General features: G+C 37.8%; 1 protein-coding gene across 1 annotated transcript in view; it reads right to left on the bottom strand.

The window, feature by feature from the left end:
• Positions 1 to 21,751, bottom strand: part of LOC311222087 (rho GTPase-activating protein 8-like) — a gene marked incomplete at both ends in the record, with an annotated part of 60,856 nt that extends 39,105 nt beyond the window's left edge. The window contains 4 exons of the mRNA XM_084306192.1: positions 4,104 to 4,235; positions 6,943 to 7,030; positions 17,854 to 17,991; positions 21,715 to 21,751. Of these exons, the coding sequence (XP_084162318.1) occupies positions 4,104 to 4,235; positions 6,943 to 7,030; positions 17,854 to 17,991; positions 21,715 to 21,751 (395 nt within the window). The remainder of the gene's footprint in view (positions 1 to 4,103; positions 4,236 to 6,942; positions 7,031 to 17,853; positions 17,992 to 21,714) is intronic.
• Between the last annotated feature and the right edge of the window lie 365 nt (positions 21,752 to 22,116).

Below are 22,116 nucleotides of genomic sequence, written 5' to 3'. Positions count from 1 at the left end.
ATTACAGCAAGTTTCCATTGGAGTTTCATACTAGAGAAATTTTCTAAATTTTCAGATGTAAAATCTACACCTAATCTTTTTCTTTCTTACTACTTTTGTCTTATCTTTTGTCGTTGTTACCAAAGTTGACACCAATTACACATTGTTTTATATCAGATGGTCCCCTTCATTTAAAACAAAAGACTTTATTACAGCATTGCCTGATTTTACAGTGTTATATCACGGTACTCAACAGATTCTAGTAGGCTGAAACTGAAATGGAAACCAGGCTGCACAAAAAGACTCTGATTTTATTCAATCTTTCTGCAAAATGAGATTGACAAAACACATAATCAAATACCCTGCTTTTCTATGTAAACTGTTTCTTAGAAATTGCAAGTTTTCTTCCCAGTAGGGAAGCCTCTCTGGTGTTCACCATTCATTGCTAGAAAAAATAATCTTTAACTATTAAGAAAAATCTTCATGCAACAGGTTATGGTAAGAGGAAAAAAGGGTTCAACTCAGCAGTTACAACAGTTTTTCCTTTTGGGTTTTAACTGGACCCGTATATCTTTAAATAAAAATAGCATTGTTTTTACAAAGCCAGTATCACACAAGCAAGAACTACCCTCCTGTGCAACAGGCACCACTGTGGATAAGAACTCAAAATCAATGATAAAAACTAACAAGCAGAGCAGCTGAGGTGTTTTACTGATGTTTATATTTTAAGTCTTTTTTGCATCTTGAAGCAGTGGTCATAAGCCATTACTTCTATTGAAATTTACATACTTCACATTTTCCTGAGCTGCAATTAAATGCCCAAAAGACTTACTGAGCCTCTGCTTAAAAACGAGACCTATTCTTTTGAAACTATTCCAGTTAAGCATTTACTTTCATGATGCTAGCTAATTACTATATTCCTTTGTACTCTCTTTTTTTCTTTCTTTCATTTGACCCCCAAAACACATGCATGCAAGAATCTGAAAGGTGCTTTCTCCACACCCCCCCCCCATCTGGCTAGTATAGCTGAATATTTATGTTGTGCTGTAAATACCGCTGTGAGCTTCTCAATGACAGTATGCTAAGAACTTCATTGTGTATAAAATGAGTGAGTGTAAAGTTGACTGTAACGTTGCCTGCTTTTTCCCAGCTACCTGTCTTTATCTGTTCCTCTGGTTCTCCTGTTTTCAGGGTTGGGATGGGAGAACAGAGGAAACAGATTTCGGGCTTAACCCAGTCACACTGTACACCAGAGGTATTCGCAGGTCAGAAGGCAGCAAAACTGAAGAAGATATTGCCCCACATAATGCCTCTCCCTATAGCGCTGCTATAAATTAGTTTGGGTTTGTCTTATAAGAAAAAGAAAACAATAGGGTAGGCTTCCAATTACTTACAGTGATTTATTTTCAAGAACTGTCAGAGTACAACAAAAAAACAGTATTGTAGTCCAAACCTTTCACCAAATATAAAATACAGGATGTTATATATGGAGTGGTAATTCGTGTTGAGAAAAAGGTTGATATTAATAAAAAAAGGATGAGATGTGGGAGCATGGCCATGGGGGTAAGAAAGCCCCATGGTTCATGATAACATTAGACTCTTAATGATGAGGCCATCAGGAATGTAAAAGAGTTTAGAGGGAACAAAGAAGGGTGATTCAGGAGATTCCATGCAGTCTGGGGTTTCTTGTTCTCCAGCCATTAAGGCATGGAAGTTTCTGGGTGTTTGCTGTTGCTGTTACATGCAAAGTTGTTTGACAATGAAAATTTGTTTTTGAAAATGACTGCTGTGGGCAGAAGAGTTTAAGAGGGGCGCCTGTCCTCAAGTTAAAAAAAAAAAAAAAAAAGGCAACACAATAAAGTTATGTCATCAATAAAGAAGCAGAAAGAAGGAATGAAAAGGAACAGGCTAGCAGAATGGAGACCAGGACGGGAACAGGCACATTGATCGCCTCATGAAGATAGGTTCGGCCAAACTCAGCAAACTGCTCAAAGAAGCTCGTACTGAAAGTCACTGGAAATAGGCGCACTGGAGCTGGAAAGAAGCGGACCTGTGCACACAACTGCCTCTCGCTGGTAAGCAGTTGCACATTATGGGGAATCATACGTCCCTAGAACAAAGACTGTCCTGGTAACCTTACAGCTTATTCTCCTTATTAACAATCAGACAGTTTATGATCCTGAAATATGGGACCAAATTGAGGTCAAGGTGTGGGACTCTGCAACTAAAAACGACAAGGTAGCAGTGGGATTGCTCGGCACCTGGCGAGCAATCTCTGAGGCCTTAAAGAGCCCTGTGGGGCCACAATCACAAACGTGTGGCTTTCCAGACAGCGAGTGAGCTGCGGGCTCCTTTACTGATCCGACTGCTACGCCATGGGCCCCTCTGCTGTTACAGCCATCGAAGGCTTTTGCTGTTATGCCCCCTGCTGACCTGGACTTGCCTTTTGACCCAGGCCTATTGGCCTTGAAGAGGAGATGGATATGCTTTTCTTCAATCTGGGAAGAACGGGATACGTAAGGCCCGAAGACCGAGCTGCTTGACAACTTAAAGCAAGACATATTGTTCAAAAGGAATGGAAAATGGAGTCTTGTTAGTAATCAAGAAAAGGAATGGAAAATGGAGACTGTTAAGTCATGGAACTTAAAGGATTGTTTGTTACCCCTTCTAGTTGTACCTATGTATAGGCATACTCGGGTTTAGTATGTAAAGCAATGTTCTATATATTTAGAATGTTTGATGTTTGTGTGTGCGTGTTGGTGGAGTGTAAACTCCCTGCACACCCAGCGCTGTTTACTTGCCTTTTATACATTTTAGAAATATTCCTTTTATAAATATTACTAAATTCAGATTGAGGTGAGACTTCATTTATAACAAGGAGATCCCTTGCCTTTATTCTATCTTACCCTATTTACAGAAGCAATAGATGCATTCTAGTAAACATACTCAGAAACCTAAAAAAAAAATAAGCTTTTTTGGTCTGTTGCTGAGCCAAGAGCAGTCTCTCATGAAAACAGTTAGATGCTTCAGATGACTCCTTCCCACTGCAGCTCTATGCACAACCGCATTTTCTTGCATAGTGGATTTTAGAGTTTCAGGATGCTATTAAGATTCAAAAGACTGAGCTCTGGCACTAGACAACCAAACATTTTTGTACACATCTCAACTTCCATTTTTAAAGCAGGGTGGTGTGCAGTGTGAAATTCTCATGTATTTACATTCCAGCTTAGTCTAGAAACACCCAATAATTTTTTTTCACAGTGTCTTTTTGGAGATTTACTTCTTGCTCCAGCTCCCAAATCAAAAAAATCAGACATGTACAAACCATCTCCCCAGTACGCACACAGTTGTACACTTCCACTACCAGCAAAGAGCCATTTATGTATGTTCTTGCTTCCAGTCATGTTGCTCTCTTGAAGCCAACTTACAAAACCAAGTAAAACAAGTAACAACTTGCAAACAAGTAAAAGCCTAACTCATTTCAATAGGAACTTACAGTTCCATTGATAAGTACTCATTTTCAGAGAATAAACATCAGATATTTAGTTTTCACTTCTGAAATGCTATATATAGAGAAGCTTTAGCCTAGACCACACCACATCCAACCCCCTCAAAAGGAAGTCATCAGCAGTAGCCATTGTTGCTCCAAAGGACAGGCATATACAAAGCACAGGGGTCACTTCAGGCTTTACATATAACAATGAATGCCACAAGTGCTGTGTGAAATGATCTGTTAGAAACTAATCTCTCCCTTTTCATATAGATCCTAGCCTTAAGATGATTAAAGGTTCACACACAAATGTGAGATAACAGAGAATGATGGCTAATGGAGTGCCACAGGCTTCTTGTTAAATAGTGCACATAAAGGCAGCACCTCTCAGTTCTTGTTCCCAAGGCTTTTCATATATTTGTATAACCATTCCAACACCTAGGACATTTGTTAGTACTTCACAGAAGACATTTATAAGAGAACCAACAGACTGAGATAATTACAAAAATTTGCAATGGCAAAATAAACTCAACAGCTAGCTGCGGGTGTATTGGGATAAATATGCTTCCTTCACAGAAGTTAGCTACAGACATTACAAAAACAAATGAGTAAACCAAATATTTTGGAGACATACTTCCTGTCAAATTCTTTGTAGGCAGTTTGTAACCATTTCAAAGATGGTTTATTCAGACTCTTCAAGCCATAGTGAAAGTAGACAACCATATAATCATTCTCTACATAGTGGTCCAGAGTATACTTCAAGTACCTGAGAAGAAAGAGAACATTTTAGTTTTGAGACAGTTTACTGGATGGGATTCTTAACCGAGAAACAAATGTGCTCTGAACACTCATGACTGCAGATTCATGCTTGCTTCAATGTATTTATCAAATAAGTTTGTCTTGCTTTAGTGACAGTGTTGTCAATAATTCTACCTCAGTACAAAGCATGAAATTTAAAAGAACATATTTAATTACAAAAATGGTGGTGTTCACAAATCACTAAAAGATGAAGAAGACAATATGGGACTGTGCTTTCCAAGAAATATTTTAAAGGATGCATTTTAACTGACGGTGACTTCTATTTTTGCTGTTTTTCTGGTCTTTGTAAATTCCTTTCTATTAGCCAAGTTTTACTTCTTAAAATAATAAGTCTTTTTTTCCTCTCAATTTAAACCATTTTAAATTATATATATAAAAAAATCAATTAACCCTAATTACTGCTAATTACAACTGGTTACAGTAAACTGTTTTCTTGAATATGTTTGCCTTTCCCCTGTTTGTGATACAGGGACTACATTCATAGATCATTTCCTTTAAAACTAGTTTAAAGAACTACACTACTTATCCCATCTTGAAATAATACTGCATGTTTTATAAGAAGATTTCTGTACATTGATTCTTTTATGGTATAGCGTAAGATGCTTTTGTCTTCCCTTTCTCCTACAATTGAAAACAATGTATCGTCTATTACACAGCTCAGTGATTCAAATAAAGCAATGATGGAGGAATGCAATCTGGCCTCATTTCTTGCTGTGTCAGATTTGAACTTTCTCAAGTCATTCTCAATGCTATCTTATTATTCTGCAACAGAGCCCCAGCTATTGTTCTTAATTGCAAATAAGCCTTTTTCATTCAACAAAATATAGTTTCCTGTGACATTTATTAGGCTGTGGCTATTGCAAGTATGAAGGACACTGAATATTCACCTATGCAAAAGCAGGTAACTTCACTGCTACACTGCACTCCCACAGTCTTACTGATCTACTTACTCGCCCACCATACCGTAAATCTTAAGATTCCTTGTCTGGGACAAGGAATGCCACTTCAATTAATATAGTGCTGTTTTGATCCCTGACTTGAGTATTAAATAGTATTTTAATGGAAGTAGTGGTAACAGTTATTCAAGACTTGGAAAAAAAAAATAGTCTGAAAAGAGTCTAAAATCAAAATATACCTAAACAGATACTCTTACATAAAGAGAGCCTCATGTTTTATTTTATAGTATGCAAATTCCTTGCCACATTGCATACAGAAAACCTGTACTTCTAAAAATAATTGAGAGCTTTGTGGGCATAAAATAAACAATGTTTCTGAACAATAAACTGTTCCATGGTTGTAACAGGATTGGAGGGACGTTATAAAAGCTTTACCAAATCAATTCTCTAAGTAATTTAATCACAAAACACCTGCCAAATTGGATCTACTCCACAGTTTCTTCCTCAAAATTCAACATCTTAGTCTAACTATTACCAAGTGATCTACTCTAACACAGATCACTTGATAGTTATATTGGCAGCTTCACATTCAGACATTTTCCTTCAGCTCTCTCTCTTAGCACAGACTTTCAAAGTGAATTTGATGTAGGCTCAGGTACAAAAAAACATTTAAGTGTTCAAGTCCAGGAGAGTCCTAGGGCTGGAAATCCTAGTTTCATCAAGGTGCCTCCCTGCAGAACTGAGGAAGGTTCTTAGATCTGATGATGTGGTTTGTCACATTCCTTTCTTTGGCATTTCCTATTAATCTGTGCAGGCAACTCCTCTAGGTTAGGTGCTGACTGGTGGGGCTCTTATTCCTAGGTGCTAACGCTCCCCAAGTGTTACACAGCAACTTTTGGCTTAAGGCTGTGGAGATATGCTAGGTGTGATGAGCACACAAATGAAGCAATATGGTCTCAAACACTCCTCTCTGCTTCTCAAAAGTTGAGATAAGAACATTTCTGTCCTTTACAAGGGTGATGGATACTGATGGTTGAAAGGTGCTCAAACATTTTGGTAATGGTGGCTGTACAAGAACTCCAAAAAGTTTTAAAATACTTAATAAGAACAAGCATTTCATGGCAGAATAGATCTCATTGCAATGACGGACGGTGAGTCCCAGCAGAAACATGTCCTTGCTGCAGCAAGTTTATAAGGAAGAATGTTGTGATTTTTTAGTTATATCCTCTTTTAAACAAAAAGAATATTACAAAGTGAGATATAGGAGAGTTAAGTATAATAATATTGTACTTAATGCAGGCCATTTTATACAAAGAGGAAAAACACTAACACATAAATAACAAAAACTTCTTGTTAAGTGATTTAGGAGCTGAAGTAGCCAATTAAGGAAAACCTTGCTATTCGTGAGAACATATATACTGAGCATTAAAATACTAGAATTCCTCCTCTCTTACTGGTCCTCATCATAAATTCCATTTTAAAATACTATCAGAATTCATTAATAAAATTATGAGACCAAGTTAATTTCAGTACATAGTGCATTGCTTCTGCTAGTCAATATTCCAGGTGAAGTAACTGACAGTTTCATCCACATTTCATTGACTTAGTATTAACACTAGTAGGTTGTGCATTCTTTTTTCTTTTCACTCTCTAACTCCTGCTTCTCTGCCCTGAAAGCTCATTCATCTGGAAACAAGCTAATAGAAGTTCACATATAAAATGTAAAGTAGTCCACACAGAAGATTGAGAGAAACTTACTCCAGCAATCTGGTGTGATTGAGCTGGTGGGAAGGGGGCATACGGCAGCAACTGAAGGTAATCACCTTCCTTCCAAAATTGTCATCACCTAGTGAACAAAACAGTTAGTAAAGATAACACTCACTCACTTATGCAGTGAGACATCAGTGATCTGAGGGAAAGGCTTGTATCTTCTCATACTGGGGGCTACCTTTGTATTTCTCAGCTCTATTCAACACCCTGTGAAACTCCACAATCAAACAGTGTCATCTACAGAAATCCGTTTGGCCACCACTTTAGTGAAATGAAGCAGCTGCTGGGCAACTGAGGCAACTAAGCTGAGAAAGTCACATTCAAAGGGTGGCTGGTAGTACGCAGCTCCTGAAAGAGAACGGTTAAGTCCTCTCACAGAATTCAGGAATGGAAAAAAACAAGCTGGCTTTCTGTAGTAGTCTTAGAAGTGACATTTTTAAAGTCTTCATGCCTTAATTCTGGAATTTATAAAAATACTGTTCTGCTACACACACTTTTGGCATCTGCTTTGTCAAACATATAAGTCAATATTTTAACCAAATTAAGCTTTCTTAGATACTTTTCCAAAAGCACTGCTACATTCAGATCCATGAAGATCAATAAGACTCCATCCTTTAGCCCCTCTGGCAAAGCGTGTATTGTTGCACTCAAGTTCTGCTGTCTGGAAATCCAGACTCAGAAGTAAAGCAATGATCATACTGAAGGTAACTGCACTGAAGATTGTGAGGTGTTAAGATTTTAACATATATCTATATGAACGATATCAATTCTATTAAAATAATTCAGAAATATCAGAAAGTCATAGAATGGCTTCAGTTGGAAGGGACTTTAAACATCATCTAGTTTAAAACTATTTCCCCTTGTCCTATCATTATCTGAGCAGGCAAAATGTTGCTCTCCATCTTTTTTATAAGACTCCTTTAAGTACCGAAAAGTTGCAATAAGGTCATCCTGGAACCTTTTCTTTTTCAGGCTGAATAACCCCAGCTCTCTCAGCCTTTCTTCCATAGGAGAGGTGCTCCAGCCCTCCGATCAACTTCATGGCCCTGCTCTGGACCCACTCCAGCAGGCCCACATCCTTATGGTGCTGGGGACCCTAGAGCTGGCTGTAGCACTCCAAGTTGGGCCTCACAGGGCAGAGCAGAGGGGGACAATCCCCTCCCTCGACCTGCTGCTGGCCATACTTCTGTTGATGCAGCCCAGGGTGCAGTTGGTCTTCTTGGCTGCAAGCGCGTACTGCTGGCTCATGCCGAGCTTTTGGTCCACCAGAACCCCCAAGTTCTCTCCACAGGGCTGCTCTTAGTGAGTTCTTCTCCCAGGCTGTCCTCATGTCTGGGATTGCCCCAACCCAGGTGCAGCACCTTGTACTTGGCCTTGCTGACCCTCCTTAGGCTCAGGTGGGCCCACTTCCCGAGCTTGTCCAGCTCTCTCTGGATGGCATCCCTTCCTTCTCTTGTACTGATCACACCACTCAGCTTGGTGTCACCTGCAAACTTTCTGAGGGTGCACCCAATGCCACTGCCTATGTCATTAATAAAAATATTAAATAGAACTGGTCTCAGTACAGACCCCTGAGGGACACCACTTGTCACCAGCCTCTACTTGGAAGTGGAGCCGTTGACCACCACTCTCTGGGTGCAGCATTCAAGCCAATTCCTTATACACTGAATGGTCCTCCCTTCAGTGGACCAGGATGTTTCAACTGAATTAATATTTGAGACATTATTGGTGTAATTTCAATATCCAAACTAAGCTATATTTAATCCTCGCTTCTATTCCCATTAAAACATTGAAGTTTGGCTTTGACATCAGTAGGAGTACAATAAAGTTAATAATTTGCCTTTTTTTAGATATTCTTTATAATTGTTGTTCTCCTTCCTCCTCTAATTATGTATGTAGCTGGAAAGAATAAGCAAGAAGTAAAATGGGGCAAGTTAACTCTATAGCATGGTGACTTAATGAATTAAAAAAAATCTTGCATTTCTTTGACAACTGGATAGAAAAGCTTCACCTGTCCTAGTCTGTATTACTGATGTTAATTCAAATTACATGACCTGAATGAACAGACTATTTCCCAGCTTTGAAAACACACACAGTTTCCATGAAAACCCACCACTGACAGTAATATGCATCCCAGAGGTCACAATAGGACAGTATTTTTTTTTATTTTTATTATTTATTTTGTATTATTATTTCTTCTTAAAGCAATTCTGTTTTAGGTGTGGGAGGAGAAAAGGGATAGAAGAGACGAGATTAACTCTTAATGACTTTTCACTTATGAATGCCAACTGGTAGACATCTTCTGCATTATAATTTCCAAGCCTGCGTTATCACCAGAAACCACACCCATATCCCTTCCATTGACTTGTCAAGCTCCATCTTGAATATCAGTGAGGTTTTTCTGGTTCTTGCTCATGCTGCTCAATGCTTTGACAACATGGAGCCTTTCTTTCTCAATTCCAATCTAAAAGTCATAGCAAGTTTGAACAAATTTGTTTGTGGGACAATGACATGACTTGGGTGAAACAGCTCTTCTCCAGTATTGTTTAACATCCTGAAGGAAGATCTAGGCAAGAATCACATCCCCCCTCAGCCTGCATTTTACTGTTTGCAAACAAGTTAGATCTCTGTCTTTTAAGAGTCTCCTTTCTCTGATCTAGCTATTTTCTACAGTCTTGAATTCATCTTTCCTACACCTGGGGGCGTTAGCTTCTCAAGGTGAAGAGTTAGGTAGGTATCAGGTGAAGAGTTAGGTAATAAATTGTAGATGAACATCACACACAGAACTTAAAAGATTTTCTAATAATATCAACATCATCTTTACTGAAAACCAAGATGAAGTATTAATTTGACAGCTATACCTGGATTATCTCTGATGTCCACTCCACTCCCATTTCACAGATCATTTTTCTCCTTTTTCTCTCTTTGTAAAACCAAAGAAACTTTTGCTATTTGCTCTAACATCCCTTAAAGATCTAACTCAGCTTTTGTTTTGGCAATCAACACTTTAGTCCTGTAGTTTTGACTTCCACAACATAGTTTTCTCTGCTGGATGATGAGTTTCTCCTGTTCCTTTTAGGCTGGCTGCTTATTTTTATTTTTTCTTGAAGGTGCTTTTTCATCCCCCATGGTCCTGTGCCCCATTCCACATTAATGATAAATTCTGACTCCTGTGTTAAATAAGGTGCTTAAGCACCACTCAAGGAAAGATATGCATAACAACACAATTATATGTACTCAGGTACACGTATATATTGCTCTTAAATAGGCCATAATTTTATTTCCTGAAGTTATATTTAAGTGTCTTATTTGATATTCTCAGAGTACTTATAAAGGCATTATAATGTGATAAGCGTTAATATAAATGATGTACTTAAATTAAAACATTAATAAAAGATTGTTCTCTAAATCATGACTTGTTTGTGGAAAAACTGCTGTGTTACAGTACACTGTGGAATATTTTATTTGTTAGAGACAACCATTTTTATGAGCAAAATAAATCTAAAAAATGATTCCAGTTAAATTACTAAATGAGTCACTAATTGTTACTGTTGGTTGCATTCAACTGTCTGATTTAAAAGGCAGAAAAAAACCACCTACCTTTATAAAAGAGTGCAAGCAGATACCCTTAGAACATATACAAACACCGTTCCCTAGTTTCAGTGATGGGAAAATTAAGCCAGAGTAGCTTTGTCAAAACTACCAGCAGAGCAGAGAATAGAATCTTGGTTTCCCATCACATAGAGCCATCGGGGCAACAAACACAAAGCTGAAACACTGACTGAGAACTTCAACTTGACTAAAAACTAAATTAAGCAGTGCCAGGTTCCCACTACTGATGACAGATAATGAAGGGAAAGAGATGGCTATTTTTGCGTAGGCATCAATAATGCTTTGAAAAACATATTTTTTTAAAAAGACACATGAAGCGTTGATGCAAAGCCAAGCAGATCTCCCTTGCCCTCCACCAGAAGGGCTGTGACCAAGCACCCTACAAAATTCCTGTTGCTTTAGAGTGTTTGCTTCTCAGTTCAAAACAGTTTGAAGCCCAAGACTCTGGAGATACAACTTTTACCCAACCATGTGAAAGTGCAGTTTGAAGGGTAAAGTGGGGAACAGCAGTCATAATTAACAGAGCGCAATTTGAAGTATGCTGATTTTAAACCAGCACAGAGCAACAGATTATGCATTTGTTCCACAAAACCTGTATTTTCCTAGTACTTGGAATAAAACAAGTTAGAACTGAAAGATGCCTCAACTCTCTACAGGGGACAATGCAAAAAAAAAAAAAAAAAAAAAAAAAAAAGAAAAAAAAAAGATAGAAAAAGTGCAATTTCAGCTTTGTTCCTTGATGTTTTACTTACAGGTCAAAAATATAGTTTTGTATTAATCTACTTTATTCCACATTACCAAACACTTTCAGATGATAACCTGTTCTACAGTCCCTGGAAATGTGCTCCTCCCCTTATCCTTCTACACCGTTTTTGAGCTCCAAGCATTCCAGAAGCATTCCCAAAGACAGAGTATCTTAACTGCACCCATACTCCTCTAACCAACTATCTCTATCTTCCTGCTCTTATTTTTTTTCATGTTGGCAAATCCCCTGGCTCAAATTCTGCCCTCATGCACAAAAAACATCTGGTAGATTTCTCTTGCCCATGGACAGGAGGATATTGCCTCGATGTCAGTCCCGTGTTATCATGCAGACACATTCACAGGTGAGGTATGTAAATACAGAAATCTCAGGCAGTCTCAGGACTGTGCACACTGCTGAGTCATTTCTGTGAGCTCAGCCCTGCAAAACCAACCTCCTCCTCTACACTTGATGAGTAAAGAGGAGTGTGAGAAGTGCAGTGTCCAGAATAATATTTATGCCCATTAAAATACAAGATATCCACTGAATAGATATCCTATGTATTCAGAGAAATAGACTGTGTGTATTTCTCTGAATCAGATATGATTCATACATCACTTCTGATATCAAACTTTGCAGTACCAAAAAAAAACAGTTACAGTAAGAGACAAAGAAGGGCACATGAGAAAAAGTATTGTTCTACTTTTTTAATTAAGAATTTGGATGGCACAGCACTTACTGCTTCTTGCAAATTAAGTTTTTTTTCTAATGATACAGATCATTCCAACTTGCAAACAAGATCCATTGGATGCTGCAATTTTAGCATGACTTTTTAAAAGCCTTTATTCTGATGATCCTAAACATTACCATTTTATAAGTGAAAAGTGAAATACCATTTTATTTCACTGAAGCTTGTCATTATCAATTGCAGTTACAATTACACCACAAATTATCAATTATAATAAAACAAAGCAAGACCCTGAAGTCCATGGAAGTTTTGCCATTGGTTTCAGCAGGAGCAGAAGCTTAGTCAAAATCCAGGAGACGTGCTACGACAGTGAAAAGACTGGCTCCTGTATCTGTTTCTTTCACAGAAATTAAACTAATGAAAATGAGTTTAAATCTCAATTACACTGTGATAAATGGTAAGACAAACTGTGCTTTCTAACCTCCTCCTGCTCTCTATGATTCAGAGAAATATGGGGGTGCGAAAAAGCCAGTATTAAACTTCTATGTTTTGCCTAGGCTGAGTAATGGATGGACAATAAATACGCCCACAATTAATACCACATGGGTCTTTGCCCATCAATAACGACAAACTTCTCACTTGACTAAGAAATACATAGCCAAGATAACTTTGAGTCTCAACATTTGAGATAACAGCTGAGTCTCAACGTTAGCAGTAAAAGCTTATACCTTTACATGCAGAGCCTTGAGTCCTCTTTCATGTGGCACTGATCACCCTGGTTGATCATACGAAAGCACGTTACAATGGATATTTTAATACTTCAGCTTTAAGATGGTCAAAAATTGTGATAATGAGCCAGCTGTTTATCCTTCAGGACAGAGATTGGATTCCCCAAATAGATATTGGGAGTGACATCAACTCTAAATGTCAAGTCAACCCATTTTGATTTCACAAACTTCTCTTTTTGTATTCATCCCTCTGAATGCTCCTCATGTTCACCCATTTATTTAGAAACCAATTTTCTGTGAGAGGATGGCACCTGCACTCTACCTGTCTAACTCTGGAAAGTGCTAAAATTGTAATTAAAATCAAGTATATGCTCAGGATGATTCCTAAAAAGGAACTACTGTAAGTGAATATTTCAGAGATTTCCTACATCAAAACCTTTATACATTCCCTTTGGAAAATAAATATTCCTCAGCAGAGATTCCTCCATGGAAAATTTTTCTTCTAAATTTTGACTAAGAGAAATACTTTGCCACAGCACATTTTCTTCAGGCCAGATGAAAGCAAAGGGACAGATTGTTTTTTGGTGTAATTAATTATTTACATTTTGTCTGTGCTATTCTTAAAGCATGCAAAATTATCTGAAATACCAGTGAGTTAGTCATTCCTGAACCTAACCTCTAAATATAGGTACATCTGGCTGATTCTCTGTGTTTTCTCAGATTCAACAAGAAAATATGTGGATATATTTTGATGAAATTAACTCTGCTCTGTCTTTAAAAGTGACAGCATTGCAGGCTGATGTTCGAAAGTGAGAAAAGGATTTGTTTTATTTGACATTCTGAGAAGGAAATAGTTGGAGAAAGAAGCAACAGAAAAAACATCTCAATGTGGAAAATCCAAATTCAATTCCTCCCTGAAGAATTTGAACCCATGTATTTAAAATGACAACAACCAAATGGTTAGGACAGGTTTCCTAAAGTGCAAAGCCCACATTAACATCTTATCTGGTACTGCAGATAAGTTACAACACCCTCAGTTTCCTTTTCGGAAAGTGTCCAAGTTTTAGGTCTCTCCAGCTGATTTTTTGTTTTCACCAGAAGGGTATTATTCATGATATAATGCCAAAGATAACAATTTCAGGAATACCCTTTGGAAATATGATTTTCTTTGTCCATTTTTTTTTTCTCTTTTAAGAAGAAAAGTATTAAACACAGCTCTTTCTTATTGCACTGCAATTTATATACTACAAATCTACTCATGAAAGTATTGCAAGAAGCGGCAAAGCTGTCAATGATATGGCCTGAACGTTATAAAGACCCATGTCTTAGTCTTATTAGGTAATTCACTACTGTTTCTCCTTACATGTCACAAAAACTTTGTTACCATTATCTTTCACAGCCTGATCCATGTAGCACAATTTTAATCAGTTTCTAATGCACAAGTCTAAAATCGTAAATGTGCATGAAATGAAGCTCGAAGAAAAATACAGTCAGTCTCTCCCAAAGAACTAACATTTCAAATCTTTAAATATAACCAGAAAAGCAGAAAAAAAATGATGAGCAAAATACAGCGTTAAAACAATAATACACTTTACTTCCATTAAAAAGTTTAATCAAACACATAAGAAGATGTAACTGGTAGTTAATGAAAGCATAAGTACTGAGGACAGACTCATTCAAAATCATCACATAGTAAAAAAAAAAAAAAAAAAAAAAAAAAGGTACTATGTAAAGTTATCAGCAATGACATTATAAAAGCAAACCATAGAAAACTGGAAAGCTTGGTACATCTTATATGCTTATATGTCCCTTCCTGTTTGCCACAAAAAAACACTCTACATTCTTTTTAGGCAACAGATTGAAATTTCTCATTCAAGATGGAAATAAAAAGAACCAGCACTGAAGAACTGTTCCATTTACATGTGCTTAGAATAGTCAGCTGCACTTTGGTGTTAATGAGATAAACCAATGTAATTAATAAAAAGTAATTAAAGCTTACACCTTTTAAAAATGTTCCCTGATTTTATTTGTTTCATACTGTATAACTACAACTCAGATATCTCCTTTGCACATAGTAAAACCTATTGTTACAGAAAGCATGTACTAGTCAATTTACAAAAAGCGAAGAGGAATCTTATTTTTTTTTAATAACTTGGAAATTAGATCATTGTAAGAGATGGGTAAATCACTGCAAATATTTTCACCTGAATTCTTTCTTTTTTTTTCTTCATTCACTTCAAACAATACATCTCATTGTCTTTCAATGACAGAATTTAAACGGAAGGAACAGCTTTTAAAATTGCTTAAAAACAGCCATTCCAAACACTGAAATTACACTTTTTCTTTTTCAAAGAGATTATTAAAATCATAATAACCAAGTATAAATCATTTTAAAATGATTTGTTTCAAAAGGGATGGGCCTCTTGCAAGATGGGAAGGAGATCTGAAGAGCTCATCCTTTCCTCACTTGAATGTAAATCCAGAAAGCATTCAAACCTGACTCCACTCCAGTTCACAGAGGGGATAGGGAGGTCTCCTTTTGTGGAGGTGAAGCATGTCTTTGGATGGTATTTTACCTCCTACATGTTTCTGCATGCATATGCACACCTCTGTGTTCCCATCTTACACTTTACTATCAGAATTATTTTACATGCACATATACTGCATTCTGAAGCACAGTTCCTGGCTTGTGCTTTGCATTTAAATTGACCAGTAGACTTGCAAAATCCCATCAAATTTTTCTGACCGAAATGGCAGCTAAAGTCACTTTTTTCCAAGCTTAGACAAAGGCTAAGGGGCATGTTTTCCCTACAAAAGACCGCTATATTAAGATGAAAAACATAAAAAATCCAGTGTTTCAGCCAAGATTCATCTTGTGAATACCCCCACTTACTTCAGCAAATTTATACCAGGAGCATACCTAATGTTTGGATTGTACTCCAAGCATACACTGATATGAAGGAAGTTCCAAGAAGAATCAATGAATGCTACCACTACCAGGAGGTCTCTTTAAAAAACACTATTGTTTTCACTCAACTACACTTAAGCACATTCCCATTTTCTAATACAGGAATAATGCAAAGGCATACACATAAAATGAAGGCAGTTGAGACTGATCTAGAATGGACAGGTTGTTTATCACTCTGTTCCCACCACATGTACTCCGTTTCACCAACAGTAAAAGTGATGATTTTTAAAAGGAGCCGTTCCAGTATATTTCACCATCTCACCTAAAACTTAGCCCTTTTTTGAGTTCCCCCACCATTTCAACTTTTCCAAGTCAAATGGTAGTGTCAGTCTGCAGCTATGGAAGTTGTGTTTTTTGTTTGCCCAGGAAATAAGTGAACTTTTATTTACTCACTTTTTAAAATGAGCTGGGAATGTCTTATTGGTCAGTCAAGCAGAGATTACTAGGACTGCCAACTTGTTCCCTTCCCCTCCAGTACAAAGGGATAGAGAAAGCAAAAGTTTTCAAAATGCAGACCCAGGGGTTTCAGCTCATCATCAGGCATGTCTGCCCATAGCTGTAAAAATCATAATGATTCCTCCCAGCAAGATAAACACAAAAGGACACTTTAGAATTACCACCACTAAACCAGACAAATACCAAGTGCTTCTGACTTCCAGGGCAGCTTTGACTGAATGAAAAATGAGGACTAACAATAAATGTTTACTAAATAGTTGTGCATGACTAAAGCTGAAGCAGTAAATATGTGGCCCACCCACAACTGGATCTTGAGTATACTAGAAGGAGAAAAAAACCTCTTAATAATGCTTTAAAAGAGAGCTCTTTCAGTAGCACTGCCTAATAAAGCAGATGGGAGAAGTTCTTAGAGTGACTCTGGAGTATCCAATGTGTCTGTTAACACACTATTTCACACTTCGTCAGTTTGATTTCAATGTTTTCATTAATAACTCCTGGTATTTCCTCCATCCCAAACTGGTGCTTGAGCACGAAACATCCTACTGGTCTAGTAGACAGTAGCTTTTTACTCACAAGAGTGTGGATGTTACTCCCTTGTTTATGGATAGGAATCTTATGATGGGGTGTAAGTTTTTATAAAGCTAAAAAGTAATTATTATCCAGTGCATAACTAGCTTCAAGAAGACATTAGTATGGGTACAATTCTCATTCCACTACAGTCAGAAGTCAAACTACAACAGTTTTTCCTACCCTATTCAATCAAACTTCTTCAGAGGACTGGTTCAGCTGAAGGTCATACTCATCTGGATGACATTCTGTTTATGGCTCAAATTCAGGAAGGTGAATACCTATAACTTGAGTTCATCATTTTCCAGATAAACCACAGGCCCATCATGCCCACTAAAGTATGAAGTGCAAAAAGCGTGTAATATTGAGCAATCTTAAGCTTCATTAGAATGAGCAGTGTTAAAAAATTTTATTTCTTATCGTATTTTTTTTTTAGTTCAGTACCCTGGTTATTAATATTAGCTTAACAAGTGTGTTAATTCCCAAAGTAAACCAAATGGATTAAAAAAAAAATGTATACTTTAAAGAGGTGCTTTTATTTCATAAATGTGCTTGCATGTCCTGTATATTGCCAGAAAGTTTTAAAACTAAATAACTGTAAACACCAAATGAACCAATATTCAAATATGTTAGGTACCCATAACTTCTCTCCATATCACAACATAAAGTCAGGTGATAAATGTAGTTAACATTTATGTCAACAGTTTCCTTTCTGCCTTTTATTAGTTTTTATGCAGTAACCCATATCTCTTTAGCTGCATGCCCTTCCCTGAGCAGACTAGAAAAATGATTACATGTGTGGCTTCACAACACTTCAGATATTCACAATATTTGTGAATAATTTAAGATTATTCACAAAACAAAATTACTTATCACTGAAATAAAGTACAGCTCTGTTACAGCCACAGTTAGGACCTAGATTATAATATATTGTTATGGTTATATTTTAAAGCAAGATTAAGCTCAAATATTTGGCTCATATGTCACCTTTAGAAAAGCAAGGGATCACGTTACTATGCAACTAATTTTCAAGATTAAGGCTGAAAGTATTAGCATGATTACAATGCATTACATCAAGGAGTACAGTGAGAAAAATATGATAAGGGGTTTAATAATGTGAATCTTTCTCCAAACATACCTGCTAATTGGATGATGCCGTGTCTTGCAACATCATAGTAGGGGTGATTGATATTTAACTCAGTATCCTCAAATGGTGGAGACATAAATGTTTTTTCCTGTCCTGACTGTGCGTCTTCTGTTTCATCTTTCCGCAGTTCTAAAAAAGCAAGCAAGAATGCTTAAGTGCTAGTGAACAAAGAAAAACTTTTGCCTCTGATGAATTATTAAGGGGGTGAATTTTTCCTCAATCAAAAACACAGGCCTTGATCACCATTTGTTTCATTTTCAATTCAGGTTCTTGCTCTTTCTCCACTCTCCAGTGTGGAAAAAACAATCTTCTAATTACTCAAAGCTACCTTCACATCCTACTTAAAGTTAGTATCTGCTGCAGTGCTCATAAAAATCTTGACAATGACTGGACAGCTGGCATACTGTGACTTTGCTATGCACAACTGCTGTTGTCTCATTATTTCCTAGATTCTCACAATCTGCTTGTTGTATCCATCTACATCTTCTTGTCTTTTACTTCGAGGTTGTCCAAATGGGGAAATCAAAATTTCAGTATGCTAATGTGCGTTGACAACTACTCCATGTGCGCACTGTCTGAAAGCAGACTTTCAAAAGGATAACTTGCATAAAGGTATCAAAGTGCAAAAAAGCCTTCATCATAACTGCATGAAAATCCACAATTTTCTTTAAATCCTTCAACCTTCAGAACCTGCAATAAGCAAAGCAGCCATATGTCGATCCATCATATAGTCCAGCTAGAGGCCAAGCTAAGTTGCTCAAAAGATCATCTCAAAAGCCCAATGAAATCAATAGGCATCTTTCTCTCTCTCCCCTCCCCTCCCCCCCCCTTTAGTAGATTCTGGACTAGGTCCTCAAGTTAAAATCTACTTTGCACTAAAATGAACAATACAAAGTCAATCAATCTTATTTGAAGGTTTGGTTAATTTTTCCCCCAACTTTTTACAAATTGTTTTACAGTTCAAGAAGGGATGATCCTAAGTACCTTCCCAGATAAACACAGATTCTGGGATAACTGCTGGCCCTGAGGTTGCCACACTATCCAAGTGAATGCTTCCTAGAAACTGACTAGGGACCAACAATAGTGCCAACCATACCCTGGGGTGCATTGAGCATGACGTTGCTAGCGGGTTAGAGGGAAATGACTGTCCTGCTCTGTGCTGCACTGGTGCAGCCTCACCTTGAGCGCTGTGTTCCATTTTGGGGCACCACAATAATAAGAAGGACATAAAACTATTAGAGAGTGTCCAAAGTATGGTTACAAAGATGGTGAAGAGTCTAGAGGGGAAGACGTATGAGAAGCAGCTGAAGTTGTTCGTTTTGTTCTGTCCAGATCAGAGTAGGCTGAGGGGAGGCCTCATGGGGGCCTCCAGCTTCCTCAAGAGGGGAGCGGAGGGGCAGGCGCTGAGCTCTTCTCTCTGAGAACAGCAACAGGACCTGAGTGAACAGCATGGAGCTGGGACAGGGGATGGTCAGGCTGGATGTTAGGAAATGGTTCTTCACTCAGAGGGTGGTCAGGCACTGGGACAGGCTCCCCAGGGCAGTAGTCACAGCACTGAGCCTCATGGAGTTCAAGAAGCATTGGGACAACACTCTCAGGCATAGGGTCTGTTTTTTGGGTGGTCCTGAGCAGAGCCAGGAGTCGGACTCCATGATCCTTGTGGGTGCCTTCCAACTCAGGATAGTCTATGATTCTATGACAAGAATAAACATTATATTAACCCATCAACACACAAGTGTCTTGGTGGCTTAAGAGAAGAAAACAGAATCATAGAATGGCTTGGGCTGGAAGGGGCCTTAAAGACCATCTAATTCCATCCCCCCCCCACCATGGGCATGGACACGTTGCTCTAGACCAGGTTGCCCAAAGCCCCATCCAACATGGCTTTAAACATCTCGAGCATGGGATAGGACATTCACAACTTCTCTGGGCAACATGTTCCAGTGCCTCACCACCCTCTGAGTAAAGAATTTCCTCCTTATATCTGATCTAAGTCTTCCCTCTTTTAGTTCTAAACCATTCCCCCTTGTTCTATCACTACACTCCCTAACAGAGTCTCTCCCCAGCTTTCCTGTAGGCCCCCTTTAAGTACTGGAAGGCTGCTATAAGGTCTCCCTGGATCCTTCTCTTCTCCAGGCTGAACAACTCCAACTCCCTCATCCCCTCTTCATCGGACAGGTGCTCCAGCCCTCTGATCATCTTCATGACCCTCCTCTGGACCTGGTCTAATATGTCCATGCCCTTCTTGTGCTGGGGCTCCAGGTGGGGTCTCACAAGAGCAGAGCAGAGGGGGAGATTCACCACATCCTGTACATCATTCATCTCTTTTATCATACAAGTTTTAATAAGGTGGAATCAGCAGGTTTATCTATAACACTATTAGTGCCACTTAATTTTAAGTCCTTCAAGAATGTTTTGCCTTCTGATCATTTTATATGCCTTAACCACCACCAAAGATACACTAGGGCAGACAGAATATATTAGGTATTGATTTCAGCCAGATTTATGTACTAGTAGCTAATACATGTCAGAGAAAAAACTCTCAGTAAATATTTTTGAATGCTTTACACTCAGTTTCCCAGTATCTTTCTATTCTATAAATGGTTATATGAAATCTTGTCTCATTTTTGTTTTTAACATGGTTAGTACCAAAACTGTATTTCAAAAGGATGAAGATTGTAACCAATGGCTGGGCTTCTCAAAGACAAAGAGCAGTCACAAATTATATTTTTTCTTAAATTTATTTATGTTTGAATTCAAATCAAAGCTTCTTCAGAAAATAAAGCAACAGTCCTATTAGTCTCAGGGGAAAAAAAAAAAAAAAAAAAGAAACCTGTGTTTAGAAATATACCATTAGAGTTCTCCACGTACACAAAAGCTTAATTTTTTTTATTGTCTCCAAAATCTGTATCATTCTACCATTTAAAAGTGTATCATACATAAAGAGCTACACTAACCTCAACTGGAAAAGTATTCTTTCCTTTTAAAGAATTATTTTTTCCCCAAAGCCAAAAAGAACAATACAAATATAACACAATACCTGAATTTCACCATTTCCCCCCTCTATTTATATATTTGAAGTCACATTAAAACGACAAAAAACAAAAGCGCTGCTTTGTTTAGTATGTTTTCATGTCTGAGCACTGTAACCACCCTAAGTACCAAAAACTTGCAAAGAAAATAGAGAATGTGACTGGGTGGGAAAATCCAGAGATTGCCAAGGCTGAGAGGAAAATTGCTTTCCATGGGTTTTGAATCACGCCTTAAGAATAGAAAGCTGGCCAGCTGCAGTTGAAAGTCATGACATGGAGAAATCAAAGCTAAATGGATGGTCAGGGAGACTGAGGCAGAGGGGGAAAAACAAACAAAAAAACCTGAAAGACACTTGCTCTGGAGTTCAGCCTGACAACCTCAAAATCTCAGTGAAAAAAAACACATAATGCTGATCTTCAAAATGAAAGATCATGGTCAAATGCCATGGTCATATTGCTCAGGTCGACTAACATCTTTGGAGATAACACGCAATACAGCAATCACTGTGCTCATTCAATACGTGTCTCTTTGGAGTAATGACTCCCATTTGTGCCACAATATGTGATGATGGTGATATTCCAACAGCCTAGAATTGCACTGGGAACATTTAAAAATAATTCATAAGAGAAGCATGCATTAAACTAACCTTCAACCCTAATGGCTTTAATAGGGTACCTATTAGTACAGTGGCTGTAACTCATACAGGATTGCTCCAAGAAGCATTACAAAATGCCAGTGAAGCCTCTCACTGAAGATGCTCTATTAAATCACCTGTAACTCTACACAGATGTCATTTGAAGTATAATAAAACATATTTACCTATTTCAGCTAACTTCTCATAGTCAATCTCAGACATGTTTCCCCTTAGGAGGAAGTCTGCGCAGATCTTACTAACTGATTCTTGCACGATGAAATGGTTGTCAGGTCAACCCTACAAAAATAAACAGAAGCTGTGAGTACAGCATGCCATATTTTACACACTACACAGGTATAAAAAGAACATAAAAAAATAACAGTAACACAAGTCCTCTTACTGTTACGGCTCAGGAACAAACTCATTTGCATTTAGGCACCATTCTCCTAGAACACAGAGTACTACTAAAGAATTTTAAAAGAGCAGTTCAAAAAGAAAGCTGCATATAATAACAAGACTACCAACCAATTTACATGTTTTTATTTGGGGGGTTATTCTACAAAATATATTATACACATTTGTATGAT

Source organism: Netta rufina (genome assembly GCF_964035555.1).
Source record: "Netta rufina genome assembly, chromosome: 1".
Classification (NCBI taxonomy): Eukaryota; Metazoa; Chordata; class Aves; order Anseriformes; family Anatidae; genus Netta; species Netta rufina.
This window is presented reverse-complemented; position numbering and strand designations above follow the sequence as displayed.